The sequence below is a fragment of the Sesamum indicum genome, linkage group LG3, assembly GCF_026168435.1.
Source record: "Sesamum indicum cultivar Baizhima isolate 11 linkage group LG3, ASM2616843v1, whole genome shotgun sequence".
NCBI classification, from domain to species: Eukaryota; Viridiplantae; Streptophyta; class Magnoliopsida; order Lamiales; family Pedaliaceae; genus Sesamum; species Sesamum indicum.
The window spans coordinates 3,633,369-3,648,803 of NC_142659.1; the positions used below are offsets into that span (position 1 = coordinate 3,633,369).

General features: G+C 33.7%; 2 protein-coding genes across 2 annotated transcripts; both read right to left on the reverse strand.

Moving 5' to 3' along the window:
- Nucleotides 1-385: 385 nt before the first annotated feature.
- On the reverse strand, nt 386-5,340 carry LOC105157167 (ADP-glucose pyrophosphorylase family protein). The gene is made up of 15 exons (XM_011073481.3): nt 4,967-5,340; nt 4,378-4,475; nt 4,068-4,168; nt 3,880-3,958; nt 3,709-3,769; nt 3,525-3,571; nt 3,321-3,413; nt 3,131-3,221; nt 2,481-2,529; nt 1,921-2,037; nt 1,682-1,829; nt 1,419-1,511; nt 1,260-1,328; nt 811-853; nt 386-646 (listed from the first exon to the last, which is right to left on the reverse strand). The coding sequence occupies exons 1-15, from the start codon at nt 5,022-5,024 to the stop codon at nt 546-548; spliced, it is 1,248 nt and encodes a 415-aa protein (XP_011071783.1). The 5' UTR covers nt 5,025-5,340; the 3' UTR covers nt 386-545.
- Nucleotides 5,341-7,999: 2,659 nt separating this feature from the next.
- Nucleotides 8,000-11,353, reverse strand: LOC105157390 (endoglucanase 5). The gene is made up of 10 exons (XM_011073802.3): nt 11,103-11,353; nt 10,786-10,998; nt 10,496-10,696; nt 10,150-10,236; nt 9,897-10,061; nt 9,686-9,809; nt 9,416-9,579; nt 9,001-9,337; nt 8,863-8,916; nt 8,000-8,679 (listed from the first exon to the last, which is right to left on the reverse strand). Exons 1-10 carry the CDS (start codon nt 11,310-11,312, stop codon nt 8,387-8,389), a joined length of 1,848 nt encoding a protein of 615 aa, XP_011072104.2. The 5' UTR covers nt 11,313-11,353; the 3' UTR covers nt 8,000-8,386.
- Nucleotides 11,354-15,435: the final 4,082 nt, after the last annotated feature.

Sequence of the window (15,435 nt, forward strand, 5' to 3'; positions counted from 1 at the left end):
CCTGCAGATTTTAATTTATATTTTGCATTGTTTGTATTATTAGTGAAACCATTGATTTTGACAATTATGCCCAATTGATTATTTCATGAATCACAACAAAAGTTGAGCTAAAGTAACATAAAATACGTCGACATTGATCCATAAAAGTGATTAAACAATTTGTTGGTTATATATATTAATATTAAAAAAATAAAAAATTCTCTAAACTCGTAAACGGCGTTAATGAGACTGTTATACCAATATTTAAATATGACAATTATACCCATATTACATAATTCTAAAAAAATTAGTTTTTTTTTTTAATAATAGTTTCAATGTATGGGAAAAAAATAAATTAATATCGTCAGAAATAAACACACCCTAAATAATTACCAACGTAATCAACTAATAAAAATAAGTATTTTTTATTTAATTGCTTTTTTTTTCAAGAATGTAATAAAAAATTAAAAACAAAATCGATACATCGTATATATAATAATCATTATAGATGCATGCATGGAGATGGAGATGGAGATGTCTTTATAGGAACCCTGTGCAGAGGGTTATTACAGTATGATTTCTTCCTGAACACTAACGTTAAGAGTCTTGTTTGGAAGGACAATGCTGTTGATCACCACCACTTCATCTTCAACTGTCACTGATTCACCTGCTCCACAATGTGTCACAATCTTAAGCTTAACCGTTCTTCGGGGAAGGGAGAGGATTGAATCTTCTATCACAATTTGATATTGTACATTGATGTATTTAAAAATGGGGTGGGGGGGGGGGGGGGGAGGGATTAAGACATGTAAGGAGAAGTCGTAGAAGTACCAAGAATTGTAACACCGAGCTTTGCGTTGTAATCACCTGAACCCTGAAAATATACAGCGTTTACGCTCAGAAAACATATAGCAGAAAATAAAAAGAGAGCAAGAACAAGAATGCAGACGGTCTCTAGTGAGCCCTTCCTAAGCATTCACTAGTAGATCAATACGGACGGGACATATACAGAATTTTACAGTTATTGTCGTTATGAGGTGCTTGTAATTTAGTCGTCTTTTCCACATTCTTTTGACGATGAAAACTTAGGAGGGAGGTTTTTGTAATTTTGAAACGAGAGGAGTATGGTCAGTAATGCACTAATTCTTAAGGGAGGTCGTTGTGACTAATGTCTAAAGTATGTCTGACGAAAGAACAAAGGAAACTGACGATTATTTTTTTAATTAAAACACGATATTTGCGGAGAAAATGATTAATGACTCCGTGGGACAAACTCTTACCTGGACTCTCGACCACCTTCCGATGGAGGACTTCCATCCGACAATTGCATGAATTACAACAGCATTTTCCTAATAATCACAAGCAAAAAGAATTGAGTCCAACTGTTGCATGAGAGCATTAATATTTGGTACGTATCTAGTAATTTAGGCGATTAATACCTTGGTCTCCACATCATCGAGAATGATGCAGCTGACGAGCCTCGCACCAGCTCCTATCCGAGCATTGGCCGAGATTGAAACATTTGGACCAATCTATTCGGCAGCACAACAACACAGAATAAGATTAGATGATTTGTTCATTTTTTCTTGGTAAGGAGACAACGGGTACATTACCTTGTACAAGTGCATCATCTTGTACAATTTATTGCAAAGACTAACAAAATTTTCAAAAAGAAGAAAACAGAATGTTAGCTTGAGACTACCTTTGCAGTTGGATGAACTTTTGCTGATGGATGGATGTATACGTCGCCCGAAATGGTGGCTTTTTTCAAACCGTCTCCACTTGCCAAAAGATGGGTGGCCGTTACCCTATATTGTGAAAGATAGAGCCCGGAGCATCTCAACGACATTCTACATGATACAAAGTCCCATCAGATAGGATTGACAGACATAAGAGTACTATTAGTCGAGCAAGAAGCATATATTGGTGTCTTTTGCTCACCCCGGAGTTTTGATTTGTTCCCAGAAATCCCTGGTTTCGTATATGTAAAACTGCTTTTTGCCTGCAAGTGGTGATAGAATATCTTGATCCAGTCGTACAAAATCTGTCGGAAGACTCCTGCCAACAAACTTGTATCAGAATACAGAACAGGAGAAAACGTAATGAGTTCATTCGAAACTACTTTGCAACAGTGCTGATGTTTATGCAGTTAAAGTCTACGACCGAGTTTGGTTGGCAGATTTATGTAGGATCGACAATTAACACCTGAGTTCGGTTGCCTTTTGGAAGCCCAGATTCATCATTAACCAAGAATATAATGAAATAGTTACGAAAGAATAGAATGAATGTTAACTATCGAGCTTCATATAGTTCCAGAGTCTAACTACTTGAAAATCAGAACATCATCGTGTATCAAAATTCAATCTGCAAAAGAGTTTTTGGCTAAGATTAACTCCATTTAAGCAATATCTACTCATACCGGCTGGCACCGAGAGTTTCCTGAAATTCAATTTCTTTCATTTTTCCAAAATGAAGAAAAATAACTGGGATGTTGATTCTACCTGTTTGGGGGTTGGAGTGCTTCAAAGCTGGTTACACGCCTGAGGGTAGCTGCAAATAACCGAAATGTAGAAGATATAAATCATGAATAAAAGTATTAGGCTAAAAAAAATTAAATATTCAGGATACTTGAAGACTTGGTTTTTGTGCAAATACGTCTATAGATATATACCTTACATCTCAAACTTTGTTAGTTACACATAAACATACAAATATCATTATCCATGAAAAGTAAGGGCCTTCATTTCCATACACGCTTGACAGATAATATTTAAGTGCAAATAATTCTGGAAGGGGAATTATCAGTCAGAAGAAACTTAAGTGCAACAGTTTTTCGGCTTAATTTCTTGGAGGGATTCAAGAGTCGAGAGACTGACTAAGTTCACAAGTCATATTAGCTACGGCACCTAATCAAGAGGAGCTGACAGAGAACTGACCAAACTGAAGGGCGTGTATATTGGTCCAAACAAGAGTTTGACTCAACCAGTTTGAAAAGCCTCGAAAGTAATGCTTTGCAGCTTATACTGCTTAAGAGTCCAATAAGTAACTAAGACGCATTGAAAGGAGATATTGGATGGCAGAATTGTCGTCTTCCCAATGTACAAATAGTATCAATGGCAGTGCAAACTGAGCAACTCAGGGAACTACTAACCTCTATCCTTCCGTTGCGTGGATACACCTTGAATAGCTGTAAAGATGTCGGGGGTAAAGACGTACACACCACAATTGATACGGTCGCTCACCTGTTTCATACAGAGAAAGTTTGGAACAACTTATCATCAATATTTGACATCATGAAGCAATAGAAAACATATTAGTTCAATCTCAGAACTTTCACGTACAAAAGTTTCAGGTTTCTCGGTATAATGCAACAGCTCATTCGAAACAGGATCAGCCACAAGTTCCCCAAACTGGTTCGCCGTCTCAGGGGAAACCTGCAATAAGGAAAATATAATGAACCAATGACAAAAGAATGACTGTTTTTATGAGAAAGACGGAGATCAACTTAAGATGTATTCAGTGAGATGGCACATAAAGTTGCCAACCTTGATCACCAAAATTGTTCCGATCCCACCGTAACTTCTGTGAGCGTCTGCAAATTAATCCATGAACCAAAAGTTAAAAACTCAGAAAAGACCTGAAATCTATATTGGACATAGATAATCGAATGTCAAGTCTGCAATGCATTCTATACATATCGAAGCAAAGTGAGTAAACACAGACAATTACCTAGCATCTCAGGCAGTGGAAAACTGCAACAAACGTCACAATTCAACAGAAAAATGTGTGACTGCCAGATAAAATTTTATCAGTATTAAAATATTTTCGAACTTGATTTTCTACTATTTCACCAATATGGGGTTATTAGGATATGAAAGGAGAATAGAATAGAATAAAAACCGGATTCTCTTCCATGATCTGATCCCTGAAGTTATATAGTCCACCAGCCGAACCATGCGGCTTATCCTCTTTCAAGTATCTAGTGAAAGAAAGATCAAACGAGATTATGCATGATCTTGGCAGTGCTGCAACCGTATAAATCATTAACATATAGAGAAGCAGAAGATCTAGCGAAGCACCATAATTACCTGACAGGGACTCTAAGCTCATTAGAAATTGATGAGACAAACAACGCAAATTCACGCTCCTCATAGAACCCAACGAGGTAGATCTGTGCTAGATTTGGGATCTAATAGAAAATTCCACTAAATAAATTACTCTGCCAGACATCATAACACAAAAATAACAAACCAACTTAAATTCAATAAGATTGTCCATCATGTACTCAAGTTTCATTTACTAGAAAACTTTTATATTTCAAGAATATCAAACACAATAACATGCATGCCGAAAGGGTAAAGCCATGACAAGATTCAACTCATATGATACATTGCCTACCCGTTTACAAGCTGAGATGGGATGATGAACCATGGGCTGTCCTGCCAGTGGAAAAAGAGGCTTTGGGATATTCAGGGACAACGGCCTGAATCTAGTTCCTGCATTCCCCAATCCATAATTGAAACCATAAATCATTATCCAGGTCTCATTGATATCTTAAAACTCCTCCAACAAAAGAATAAAATCAAGAAATTCTCCATCCTATGCAATCTTAAGATCCAAACATTCAACAAGAACAGGTCTAATTTCAAGAATTACAATCCAAATGCCAGTGGAAAAAGAGGCTTTGGGATATTCAGGCACAACAGCATCAATCTAGTTCCTCCATTCCCCAATCCATAATCGAAACCATAAAATCATTATCCAGGTCTCATTGACGTCTCAAAACTCTTCCAACAAAACAATAAAATCAAGAAATTCTCCATCCTATGCAATCTTAAAGATCCAAACATTCAACAAGAACAGGTCCAATTTCAAGAATTACAATCCAAATGCATGAGAAATGTCCAAATTTTGCACCAAAGAAACCAAAATCCCACATATTAACAATTCAGGCTATGACTCAAAGAAAAGGAAATACAAATCATACCTTTAGTGGGTCCACCCACCATGATCACTGCAACAACTCTCTCTTCTGAGCTCCCCATTGATGACACCAACAAACCCACAACCCAGATCTCAAAACTCTCTCAACAGCCTTACAAACTATTACAAAAGGCTAAAGTTCATCACACTCTCATCCTAATTCATGTAATAACTCTCCTGCACTTCACAAGGGTACAAGAATCTTGAACCATTACACGGTGGGCAGAAAATGGTTAAACTTGTGAACAAAGGCAGAGCTTGAAGTAGAGTGATATATATAAATACAACAGGATACTAAGAAGATTTAAGGAGGGGAATATGCTATGTGATTTAGAAGGGATCCAAACACACACCCGGGTGTTGGGGGGGGGGGGGGGGGGTTATGAGTGCAGGAGGGTGGGAAGTCTCGACCTCTATTTCTTCACAGGGTTGAGATGTGGGGGCACTTTACTTGCATGTAGGGCTGCCAGAAAATTGATTAAAAGGTACAATTTTGGATGGATTTAACGAGTTCTTGGAAGATAAGGTAAACAAACAGTTGAAAATATCATAGTTTTCTTCAAGAGTTGATTTCTTTGAATTTCACATATATGTTTTCTTTTTATACAGATAAATATATCTTCAAGATCTGATGATTTATGCAAATGATGTTTTTCAAAATGTCATATAACGAAAGGTAAATTGGAAAAAGTATTATTGTAGATCAGGACCGAATCTGAATGTTGCAAGAATTTAATTCTTGATTTTACGAGATAAAATGTGGGGTTTGCAAGAACTTTGATGAGATGGTACGATGGGAAAGAAGATCGGACTGTTAATGTCCAGTGCGATTCATTTTCATGTTTGACTGTTCGAAATTTATGGTTGAGGTGGGTAAATGTAATAACATTAGATATCGTTTACATGATCGAAAAATCTGAACTTTTAAGGTAATTTAAAAAAAAATAAAGGACGTCAAATAGAAAAGGTTATTACATATCTTAATCTATTGTCTATTTTCGTAAATTATTACTATTTTTTTTGTAATTATAAAAGTTATTTCTCACAAAATAAAAAGTAGGAATAATTTATATAATAATATTGACATTTTTAAAAGTGTATGCGAAATATTTTAAAACATAGATGTGGTTTGTGTAAAAAATGCTTACGTATTTTGTTGGTATATGTGTAATTTTAATAACTAGAGATGATTTATTTAAATAAATCATAGATAAAACCTATAAAAAAATACCAATTATCTCTTAATTAAGATTTTCTCGATAATATTTTTAAGAATCTGATATAATTGCGAAAACAATAATATTCATACCTTCATTTTGGTAATTATTGGGTGACCATAAATAAATAGGTCTTATCTCTAAAAAAAAATAAAAATAAATAAGTAGTTCTTGTATCACATCACTTACGAATAAGGGCGTATCTATGTTAAGAGATGAGATAAATATCGATATGATAGATAAATGCGTGAAAAATTTTAGAATATATAAGAATAAAATAAATATATTTTATTGATAAAACAAATGATTAGTTGTAGTATAAATTAGTCAATTATTTTCTATAAATTGTGTAGTTTTACAAAACTACCCCAAATAAAATAAAAATACACACAAATAAAACTCAACTTTTTACACCAAATTGAACATAAATTTTTTATTATTTGAAAAGTTATATTTAGTACCCTAATATTTGTTCGATTTAATTAAAAGACTCCTTAATTATTCAAAATTTATTGAATTTGCTGATGTAGCAGCAAACTGATAGCTTTCTGAGATGCCTGCATGATATCGAATAAAACAATGACTAGTAAAACCTCTATCATTTACCAAAATATGGCAAAAAAATCAGAAAATTGAGATGAGAATGAGCAAGAGCTCTATTTTCATACATACTTTTTGTGAAATTACAAAAATTATTCATGATAATTGAATAGAGATAGTTTGTGTAATGATATTGATGATTCTGTAGAATATATGTATAATTTTTCAAGAAATAGGAATGATTTCTGACCTGAATGGAGCTTCATTTTTTGATGAACACCAATGATTTCGGATGGTTAAGTCTAAATGCATTTGAAGCAGCCGCTTCATATTCGGGTTAAATGCAATTTACCCTTCCTGTGTTGACCAAAAAGAGAAAAAAAAAATTTGTAAAAAAATTAATAGCAATTTACCTCCTCGTATTTCTCAAAATGAAGTAAAAAGGTCCCTAATGCGCTCGAGTGCATTGCATTTATACATAAAATAATATTTATTCTTAAAAATTATAAAAACTAACAAGGGAGGCGCGTGGATTACATTCTCTCTCATGGGCGGGGGGGGGGGGGGGGTTGCTCTATCCTCAAAAATCTAAAGGATAAATTGCTATTTATTTTTATTGAAAATTTTTTGCACATTATCAATATTACAGGGGATAAAATACATTTTCTCCGTTCATATCCAGTAGTCATCTTTGTTTTGAAAACACTTGAAGGTTTGGAATATCAGACTTCAAATTAGTTTGTTGAACGGAAAATAGACATCGAGACAAAGCCATATAGGTTGTCTTCCCTTTTTCCTCCTATGTTGTCCTCGATTCGGATCATTTACAACTCAATTTGAAAAATAATTAGTATTTGATTTTGTAATATTGGTCGAGAAGATCCCGTAGATGGACATCACTAGTCCGATTGAATTTTCTGATTCATTTCATTTTACGATGATCAACCAATAATTGAGTGATTGAGACTCTTTTTTTAAGAAAATACAAATTGAAAAACTTAGTACTTTTAGGGCATATTTACTAACTAGGATGGAATAAAAGGGCGACACATAAATGTAGTATTAAAATAGAGATTTGTTTAGCATTATTTGTTTATTTAAGATTATAAAATTATTATTAGAAATTGATAAAAAAAAATCACATTTACCTAAGTTGATTATAAATGTGATTGTTTAGACCTTTTATAAACAAGACATTGAGGTAGCTCGACAAATCTCGTAGTATGTGGTACAATTATCAAACCGTAGCGATCTTTAAGTATTTTTTTATGGGAGAAGATACAAAGATATATATATATATATAGGGTGAATAATAATTTATCCCGACGTGATATTGAAAATGAGCACATTACTCCCTATGAAAAAAAATATAGCAATTTACTCCTCCTGTACTTTTTAAAATGAAGCAATTTACCTCCTTATACAGGGAGGAAAATTGTTTCATTTTAAAAATCATAAGGGGGTAAATTATTGTATTTTAAAAAATACAGGGAGTTAACTCGCTATTTATTTTTTTATAAGAGGGTAATTTACTGATTTACGATATCACAAGGGGGTTGCTTGCATTTTTCCCTATATGTATTATATTTTTGACCAAAATCATGTGCTTGAAAATGTGTTTTTTATCACATTCACATCATGTATTAGTCCAAAATCTCATAGTTTCCTTAACGGTAGGCTTGAACTAAAATCTTGGCCTGAGCACCACCTTGAATGTACACAAAACTGCAATCTGAACCAGGCTCCAGTACTTTCAGCCATTCAGGAAGTTCATAAGTGTTCTTCTCCTGTGTTGGTGAAAGACCCCATAGGGATCCTGTCAGGTTCTCAATGTGCAGCTTCAGTTCTCTGATGGGCTTCTCAGACACATTCTTGATGATCACCTTGTGCCGGTAGTACGCCTCCTTCCCGACGGTCCATGTGTTGGTTATCGAGTGAAGAAATTGAACCGGAACATGGGCTGCAAGAAACCACATTTTATAAGACGTTTGAAAGCTTGTAAGATATAATATAAGAGACTCCTAGTGTCTGTTTATGTCTGTTTCCTTTTCATATTGATGTGGCTAATTCGACGAAAGAAAGAAGACAGAAGCAAGAGTAGTAGTAAACTTGTGATGTAATAAGACAGGCATTTGCGATGTACCTTGTGGTTTGTGGTAAGGAATGGAAGGTTTTTGTGATTCTTGATTATAGGAAGCTGTAAGTCAAGGCAGCTATCAAACAGTTAACTAATGATAATAAAAATTAACGTTTGATATCTTGAAAGTGCATGTAATTTTACCTGCAGAATTTCGAGGCAGACTGTGCAGCTTGGAGAAAAGTCCCACCAGAGGGGCGGTACCAGACAATGTCGGCTCAGTTTGCTCGTAATTTGACCTATCGTCTGTGAATTCGTCCTTAGCATTGGGACCTCCAACAAGGGCTCCATGTATAACGTTTGGATTAGCCTCGGGACGTTTGTACCACGTCTCGAATCCCTCCACACATCCGACTGCAGATTTGAGCAGAGAAACGGGGGCGATAGACGCACCTCTGTGATGCACGTGCATTGGGTAGTTTTGACCGTAGCCCACTATGTAGCTCAAGGACATGGGATTCTTGCCAAGAATGTAGTCGGCCTGGACAGAGTGTTTTCAGATGTTAAAGAGAGTGATGGTAATAATGACTAAAGAAGTTAGTTATGCGCGCATGTGTACTTGTGATTTTGCAAAGTTGAGGAGATCTTGATGTTGGAGTTCGCCATCTGGGCATTTGACGACACTTTTCGCCTTTGCAAGATAGTCTGAGTAGACAGCTAGTAGAAACGCAGCCGAGGCAGGGTACTGCAGGTTGTTCCATTCATGCAGGTAGAGCAGACCCCCTGAACAACATTAAAAGCTACATCCTTGTAAGAATTTAGATTACTTGGTCAAAAAATTTAAGCTGTTTTTTAGTTGGTGAAACATATGAGTGCCAATAGTACAGACCAGGAGTCATAGGAACGTTGTAGCCGTCGTTCTTCTGCAGACAGGCACAGGTGAAGTAGTCGGCTTTCGCTCGATACTGTTGTAGTGTGGAAGTGTATGCTCCTCCAGCTCCATCCAGCAAAACCTTCACAGATGTTGTTACAAGTTAAGGTAAAAATTTTAGGACTACTATTGTCAGACATGACTAAGGAAGTTGTAGTCGAACGCTTACCTTAGAGAGGAGGATCTGAACTCCGGCGTACTTGTTGTCCCATGAAAATTCTTTGACTGCCCATCCTGTTCCACCTAAAGAGACACAGTTGTCGACGACGTAGTTCAAGTAGTAGTCGTCGTTTGTCGCCCGGTGGAGCCATGTAGCAGCCCACAACAGTTCATCCTAGTATACAAGGTTGCCAGAGTTTGAGGACTAAGGAAGCATTATGACAAGAATCCGAGGGATGACATCGATGAAAAACGGTACATACCGAGTAACCGGTTGATGTATAGAACTGCTTGGCTGATCCAATGGAGTCATCATAGAAGCCTCTGAATCTATTTGCAAAGGAAAAAAGCTGTAGAGTTCCAAAAAAGCAAGTTAAAAAACTCTTTCTTGACATGAAAAATGTCATGAAGCTATATCACAAACAAAAAACATGGTAAAATATCACTTACATTGGGGTGTTTGTAATAATTTCTGGTTTTATGGTGGGAATATGTTGTCCATAAAGTTGTAATGTAATTAATGAAATATCATTCACATTCAAGTTAAGTTGACAAACGTTTATTTTAAGCAATTGCAAACACCTCCTCAATTGAAAAAAACATAAAAACCTGTTTTGCATGCACAAGCAGAAGGCTAGAGTAGGCAGAATCATAAGGCTTGAAAGCAAGAGAGGCGGCGGCAAGGGCGGCGGCCGTTTCTCCGGCAAGATCCGATCCCGGATGCTCAGGGTCGAGCTTATACGCCGTTCTTGGCGTGGTCATATCCTCTGCTCGTTCCCAACAACAATGATCCGACACTCCGTCTCCAACCTAACAACAAAAATTGATAGTAAATTCACAACATGCAACATAAAAAAAAAAAAAAACAATGAAAACTAATCCATGAAAAAAACAACTACCTGTCCCCAAAGAACATAAGGCTGAGGATGTGCCTTAATGAAGTAATCAGTTCCCCATTTGATTGCTCTCAAAGTATGTCCCATCTGGTCCAAACTCACCAATTCTTGCCTGAAATCAACTGCAGCCCATGACAGCATCGTCACACTAAACGCCATTGGGAGCCCAAACTTCACATGATCGCCGGCGTCGTAATACCCTCCCACCAAGTTCACCTATCGTCCATGTCAAACAAAGACAAATATAAATAAAACGTGTTAATTACACATCCACAAGTTGTTAAAAAAGTCGTACAGTTTTGAGAAAAACAAAAACGTACCCCCTGAGCATAACCGTCACTAAGGCCTGAATCACCACGCCATTTTACACGTTGGTTCACGGGGAGTTTACCCGACCGTTGCGCCTCAAAGAACAACAAAGTCTTGTCAAGGGCCATGCTGTAGTCGAACGCCCCGACGATCGATGCCTCTAGAGCTAGTAGACTAGCTAATAAGGCCAAAATGGAATATGATGATGGCAATCTCACCATTCTTGGTTGGAGTTGAGAGATTTGGGATAGGGATAGTTGTGACTTTAAATCATATATTAAACTCTTTATAATGTGAAAATTTTCTTGATATATATATATATATACATATATAGGGAATAAGAATAATAATAATTATGAGTTAGGTAGAAAATTGAAATAATTTAAGGGAAGAGCAAAAGGTGGTAGCATCCACGTTCATGCAAAATAAGAAATTAAAAAAAAAAAGGGATGAAATGAATGCAAGATTGAGGTATCCACGTTGAGTTGTACTCTTTTGGCATTAATTATTAATTTAGAGTGGGAAATGTAATAATGTATAGTGCATGGTCGTAGATTTAAATTAATTAATTGGATTAATTAGTTGAGACACGTTGAAACGAATTTGTGGTTTTTGGGCCACTTTGATTAATTGTACCCATAAGTTTTTTCATACACAGATGATGCATTTGAATTTAATACCCGTAAAAAATTAAGGAAAAAAAAAGAAAAGAAAAGAAGAAGAATGGTTGTTTTGGTTGAAAGCATTTTAGTAAATATACATACATATATACATATAGAAAATTTAATACTGGTCGTATAAATTATAGTATTGATCAAGAGGTCACAATTCATGTAGATACAAACTCACGTGGACAACTTCCTCGGCCCACATGAAAAAATGTGATAGACATTTGAATGTCCGAACCAGTGATATGATATATATATATATATATATATATATAGAGAGAGAGAGAGAGAGAGAGAGAGAGAGAGAGAGAGTTTCGAAGTAATAATAGTGTGCATGTAGGATAAGATGTATTAGACCATTGGATTGCTTTCGGTGTGGATTATTTGTAGGTCAAACATAGCTAATCACACCTACAAAGATTCATTTATTATTATTATTATTATTATTATTATTATTATTTGGTAAAAAAACTTAAAAAATAGATATAAATTCAGTAAATTTGACAAGATTCATTTATTTATTTATTCACAAATTAAAGCACTGTCTTTTTTGTATTTAAGAAAAAATATGCACTCAAAATCCTCAACTAGATAAAGAATTTTAAAAGTTTTTTCAAAATAATTGGAAAAACAGCTAATTGCCCCACTAAAACAAATATAATTCCTTTGTTATATAATTTCACTCCAAATTATTAAATCAAATTTCAAATCTTTTTTCCTCCCATTTCTCATTATTTTTTAGAGCATAATGAGAATACGGGATAAATTATAATTTTAGTCATGTAAGTAAAGGGATGAAAATTTAAGTCCTATAGAAATTCACTTTAACAATTCTGTCCTATAATTTTAAAATCCTTCCATATTAAGGATAAAAATGACCTGAAAAATGCACGTGAGTGCACTTTTTTCAGACATCTTAGCAATTCCAGATATTTTTGTCCTCAATATGCTGAATTTTTAATATTATAAGACAAAATTATGAAGGCGAATCCATACAAAATTGAAATTACCATCCCCATATTTACGGGACTAAAATTGTAATTTCTTGAGACACAATTAGTCTTGTCATGTTTTCAAAGTGACAAGTGTTGTTCCATCTCCATCCCACAGGCTCAAAAGGAGGGCCATCACAGGCAGCAAAATTAGGGGAAGTTGGAATAGGAAAGATGCCAAGCAAAAATTAGGTTTATGTTTGGTATTTATTGGGTACTCAATTTTCACAATTTGGTCAATACATATATGAACATGGATGGGGACAAGCTACCATTGTGTTTCTTGGATTTTATGTTAGTGTGACACATAGCCCTATGTTATTATTTGTTTTAAAATATGCTTTGTATTTGAAACGTATCTGGTTGTATGCAGAATAAGTTCGGTTCTTATCCACTGTTCTAGATCTGAGTGGTTTTAACTGATCAGACCTGGTCCGCATTCGAAATTAATCTGTAATTAATTAATTCAATCATCAATAATCAATATACGCCAGTTATCAATGTCAAGTATTTATAATTAGTCGATAGCTACCCACATATTATTAGGATTCAAACTCATAACCTCTTAATCATAGGGTCTCAGCTTCGCTAACTAAACTAAGACCCATCGGCTTTTAAGATCTACAGTAGTGATATTATTAAGAGTATATTAGATCGGCACCCGCTTATGATAGACCTAATTACACAAATACCCCCTACTGTTTATAAAATTACAAGTACCTTTGAGGGTGTTTGTGTAAAATTTCATACGTACTTGTATCTATAATTATAATTTTAAGTGGTGTACTTATCTTTCGCAATAAATAGCAGATGTTTGTATAATTAAATCTAATTTCAGGGGCTATTAATGCAATTTTCTCTATTATAAATTATAATAGAAGAAGGAAAAATTTTCAATTAAGTTTTTTGAAAAGTGAAAATACTTCACCTTTTATCTCACTACTTTCTTCTTCCTACTTGTGTGTGCTTCTTTAAGGTTGCATTTAAATGGATGAATTTGGATTTATTTATTTCAAATTCTAATAATAATTTCTTTCAATTTGATTGGATAATTTTAAATTATTTAATTCTAATTCTGAATTATATTTTCTCAAATATTTATAAATTTTAAATTTCTTTAATATGAATTCATTTTCTGTGAATCATTCCCTCAAATTCAAATCTATCCATTCAAATTTAATATAAAAAAATAAAGGAAAAAGTATTATTTTAGTCCGCTAAGTATGCTTAATTTTAATTTTAGTCCAATAACTATGTCCATTTTTGTTTAGGTCCAGTAACTTACGAAATTGCTTACTTTTAGTCCTTTGGCAGATTTTGGGACAATTTTACCCCTATGCAATTTTTGAAAGGCAGTTTTAATCCGTATGCACTCATAGGAGTAAAATTGTCCGAAAATATGTCAGAGGACTAAAAGTAAGCAATTTCGTAAGTTACTGGACCTAAACAAAAATAGACATAGTTATCAGACTAAAATTAAAATTAGGCATACTTAGCTGACTAAAATAATACTTTTTCCCAAAAATAAAAGTTAATTACGTAAAATAAACAATTTTTTTATTAAAATATACATTATTTAATACATTAAATATATATATAACTAATCAACTGCAATAAAAATTTAAAAAAAAAGAATCCCACATAAAAAGAGACAAAAATAAATGCAAGAGATAGTGAGATAATAGTGGGAAAAGGCTTGTCTTCCACTGTCTAAATTATGAAAAAAGAGCTCTTTCCATGAATACAATTATATTGTTGTTCCAACATGGACTGTCATACCTTGTCTTTCCCATCCATCCAATTAAATATTAATCCTCCTCCTCTAATTTAATTCATTTTTTTCATTTCTTATGAGATAAACATTAGATTTTATTTTAATGTTAATTATATTTTTTTAGTGTTTCGAAAAATAATATTATAAAACTTATAAAGTATTGACAATTTTATAAATAATATGATCGAAATCGATGGAATTCGTCAAAATTTAAAAAATAAAAAGGGGATATTAGTTATTTATTTATAAGTATTTCAGAATTTCTCATAAGATGGACTGAAAAGTTGATAATAAATTTGCCTAGTCATCCTTTAAATCATTAGTCACTATGTAAAATTGGTTGATTTGAGGTCGTGAATTTGAGTTTCATCACTCGTATGTATGAATATTTGATCATGATCATTGAAATTGAGCGGATTTAAGAATAAAAAGCATTGATGAAAACAAAGATCATCGAAATAAATGTAGATGAAACTCTATTCTTATTGTATTTTTTTTTTTCCATAGATGTACGTCATGTATATAAAATTATCTCTTAAATATACATATAAATTGAATGTGCAGTATTAATTTAAAGGGTAAATTATAAAAAATCTTTCGTTGTTTGATAAATTATCAATACTGCTTGATAATAGCAATCTTTAGTTTTCTTTAGGAAATTTTTAAATTTTATATTGAAATATCCAAAATGCCCTTTTAAACCCAAAATTATAATTTTACATATTTTTTAAAATAATTATATTTTTTTATAATAATTTTTATCCAACATCATATTTTCTTTTTTTTATTTAAAGTTTAAATTTCATTAAGGATAACTTGATATTTTTTATACAATCCAAGTTACATAATTATATATCAAGTCACGTATACTCTTTATTATTAAATCGGATAAATTGTTCAATATACTCTT